The sequence below is a fragment of the Lolium rigidum genome, chromosome 7 (genome assembly GCF_022539505.1).
Source record: "Lolium rigidum isolate FL_2022 chromosome 7, APGP_CSIRO_Lrig_0.1, whole genome shotgun sequence".
NCBI lineage: Eukaryota > Viridiplantae > Streptophyta > Magnoliopsida > Poales > Poaceae > Lolium > Lolium rigidum.
The window spans coordinates 296,486,502-296,490,239 of record NC_061514.1 but is presented as its reverse complement, the minus strand read 5'-3'; the positions used below and the strand labels follow the sequence as shown (position 1 = coordinate 296,490,239).

Below are 3,738 nucleotides of genomic sequence, written 5' to 3'. Positions count from 1 at the left end.
TTGGTGCCCAAAAATAGCTATTCACGAGAGATTATTTTGTAACATTGAACATGCAACACAAAATGTTTTTTTTGTAAAACTTTGTGTGCAACAATAGAATGTTCAGATGTATACACCAGAATTTTAAAAAATTCATATTTTAGGATGCATTAAATTTTTTTTTTTATAATAGATGCATATAGACCTATGACCCAAAACACGGTGGTCACGAAATTGAAGCTTATGTATGCTTATGCCAACACCCAACACCTACTTGTGGATAGCCCAGAGTGATCGGTTGGGGAATACTTTTAATTCACCTTTCTAAATATGTGCTGCTCTATCTGTCCGGGTTTATAGGTCATTCATGTATATCTAGGTGGTCAACTTGATCTAAATAATATGAATTTTACAACACAAAAGTTGTACCATTAAAAAATCTAACATCTGAAGTTTCTAACAAATATTCCATTTTGTAATATGTAGCTTATATTATGTTGGTCAAATTGATGATCTAAAGATACTTGACCTATGAAATCGCAAGGAGGAAGTAATAGTGATTTCCGGCTGGGTCATTAAATTTCTGTTTCAGGTGCCTTTTTGTGACGTGTAGTGCTGATGTGTTCACTTCTCACTCGGAAAATGCTTTTGTCTCTCGAGCTCCGGTGCTCTCGCCATTTTAATAAAAATTAAAATGCAATTTTAGAATTTATTAAAAACCTGAAAAATATTTTTGGAGATTGTGAGTGATACATCTCACATCCATGCAAAATCTTAAATTGAAATTCTTTTTATTTTGTGCTAGACAAGAATGCCAAAATGTGATATGTTTTGGTGATTTGAAAATGGCTACTCAGATATACACTTTTGCCATTTTTGTGTAGCACAAAATATAAAGAATTTGAAATCTGATCTTCTAGATTTTTGTTCCATTTAGCGCATTTTTTTTTTGCTTCCCTTTACTAGACGTGACTTGTTTCTCTTTTTCTCCGTGTCATATAATTGTCCCTTTAGTTTCCATTTCCCGTTTCCACCGACATATATTGACAAAAAAAAAATACATAGAGCTTCCCTTCGGTTTCCATTTCCACTTGAGTTTCTCTTTTTTCAAGTGAGTGTATGCATCACCATCGATCGGCGACTAGCTAGGGGACACATAATCTACCCGCACGTGAGCTGATAATCAAAAGAAACGAAGAACCATGCAAATGGCACACGAAGAACAACGCAATTGCCTCACTAAACTGCCCAACTTCGCGCGCCAACCAACGCGTTCGTACCATCGAGCTCACCCTTCCCAACTCCGATCTCCTCCGTCGTCGAGCTAGGTCACTACTACTTGTAGCAACCAGCTGATTTGCCGGCCGGCCATGTCCACCGCCGCTCTCTGCCTTGCCAGTGCCACCCATGTCTCCCCCTCCGCCGCTGCTCTACCACTTATTCTTCTTACTCGTCATCGTCTCCGGTGCTGAGCCAATCAGCAGCTGTGGCGGCGGGACCGAACGCTGCGGCGACCTTGTCCTCCCATTCCCGTTCCACCTCAACTCCTCCGCATCCTCCTGCTCAGCCGCCGCAGATGCCAACTCGTCGTCTCTCTTCCGCCTCTCCTGCGTTAACGCCACCCTCACCTTCCCGCTCCGCGCCACCTTCCGTGTCCTCGACTTCCTCCGGGGGGGCACGTCGCTCCTGCTCGACTACGCCGCCCCCACCGCCGCGCCCTGTGATCCGGCCTACGCTGCCTTCTCCCGCGCGTCATCCCCGGCGGCCGCTCTTGATGCAGCCGCGCCCTTCCTCGCCGTCTCGCCAAGCAACGTCCTCCGTCTCTACGCCTGCGAGGACTCCTCGCTCTGCCGCGCCGGCTGCGACGGCGTGGCCGCGGCATGCGCTGCCGGAAAGAATTCGACGCCCGCGGCCGCCGGGTGTTGCTACCCGCTCTCTGACGGAAGTGTGTGGAAGCCCGGGGACGGGCTCGCCGTGTTCGCCGGCTTCGGCTGCCGAGGATTCTCCAGCTGGGTCAAGAATCCCTCGTCCTCGTCCTCGTCCTCGTCGTCGGCGGGAGGCGTGACCAGAGGTATCGAGGTGGAGTGGGCCGTGCCGCGGGGCAGCGCCCTCGCGGCGTGCGCCGACGGCGCCGTGCTTGTCAACGCCACGGCGGTACGTGGGGGCGTGCGGTGCGCGTGCCCCGCCGGGCTCGTCGGCGACGGCTTTGCGGGTGGCACCGGCTGCTCCAAGCGGCTCCCCTGCAGCAATGAAGACGGCACGGGCGCGGAGTGTTGCCAGGGGAGGTTCTGCTCAAAGAAGGCGGTGGCGCTCGCCGGGTTCTTCGCGTCGGTGTTCTTCCTCGCCGCAGCGGCCTCGTTCTGGCTGTTCCTCAGGCAGCCGTCGTCTTCCTCCGGCGACGGGACGAGACGGTGGGACCTGGACCCGGCGTGCATCCCCAAGATCCTCGGCGGCGTGTGCAGCGCGAGGCAGTTCACGTGCCAAGAGCTGGACGTGGCGAAGAGACGGTTCGACGACGGCCGCGACGAGGCTGGAGCTCAGGCCCTTTGCAGCACGGTGCACGCCGGAGTGCTTGACGACGGCACCGTGGTGGCGGTGCAGAGGATCGGGTACGAGACGCAGGACAAGCTGAGGTTGGCTGTCGACGCGGTGTCGATCCTGCCGGAGATCTCCCACCGGAACATCGCCCGCGTCGTCGGCTTCTGCCTCCTAGACCCCGCCACGCGCGCGCTGCTGCTGGTGCACGAGCACTCCGCGGGCGGCACGCTGGAGGACCACCTGCGCCGGACGGTCGCCGGCGGCCGCTCCGCCCTCGGCTGGCACCACCGCGTCAACATCGCGATCGAGCTCGCCAGCGCGCTGGCCTACCTGCAGGCGCTGGACGGGGCGCCGACGTTCCTCCACGACCTGCGATCCAGCGACGTGTTCCTCGACGCCGACCTCGCCGCCAAGATCGCGGGCCACAAGATCGTCTCCTCCACGGCGGCCACGACCAACTACTATTACTACTACGGCAACGACGCGACGGCGCTGGAGCGGGACGTGGTGTGCAACTTCGGGCTGCTGCTAATCGAGCTGCTGACCGGGCTGCGGCACCATGACCCGTTCGACTCGGTGGCGCCCAAGGTCCGGGAAGGGAGGCTCCACGAGGTGATCGACCCGACGCTGCTTCTGGCCTCGTCCTCGTCGTCGGGGAGGAACCAGCTGCCGGCGACGGCGGAGGAGGTTCGGAAGGTGCTGGAGCTGGCGGTGCGGTGCCTGCTCAGCGCGGAGAACGGGACGGGGATGGTGGCGGCGGCGCGGGAGCTGGTGCAGGTCGTCAGGGGCGACGACATGGGGAGCAGTAGCAAGATCGAGATCTCCCTGGAGGAGACCTTCTCCAGCTCCAGCCTGCTGCAGATGATCTCCATGTCGCCGGACACGCTCCACCGTCACCTCCCATGAATGGTAGGCGACGATCGATGATCGTGCAGATGCATCGACGTGCTTGCAAATGTTCCTTGTCAGAGCACAGCATGGCTGGGAAACTCTGTTTTCACAAGAATTTCCCCAGGAATACTTCACCGAAAATAATTTGGGCTCTTCGACTAATTTTCAGAAAAACTGAAATCGTAGGAACAGAAAAAAAGAAACATGGAAACTCACTCGACAATCAATGTCAACAATACAAGGTTAAAGAATACAACAATTTTGTGAAACTGAATGTTTGATTTGCTGGTACAGTATCAAATAAGCAGGGTCAAATCAAAGTCAAAATAT

The 3,738-nt window shown here is 54.7% G+C and overlaps 1 protein-coding gene across 1 annotated transcript; it reads left to right on the top strand.

Annotated features, from left to right (window-relative positions):
• The first annotated feature begins 1,386 nt into the window (after positions 1–1,386).
• LOC124673027 (probably inactive receptor-like protein kinase At2g46850) lies at positions 1,387–3,423 on the top strand. Its single transcript, XM_047209162.1, has one exon. It carries the CDS (start codon positions 1,387–1,389, stop codon positions 3,421–3,423), a length of 2,037 nt encoding a protein of 678 aa, XP_047065118.1.
• The last annotated feature ends 315 nt before the right edge of the window (positions 3,424–3,738 follow it).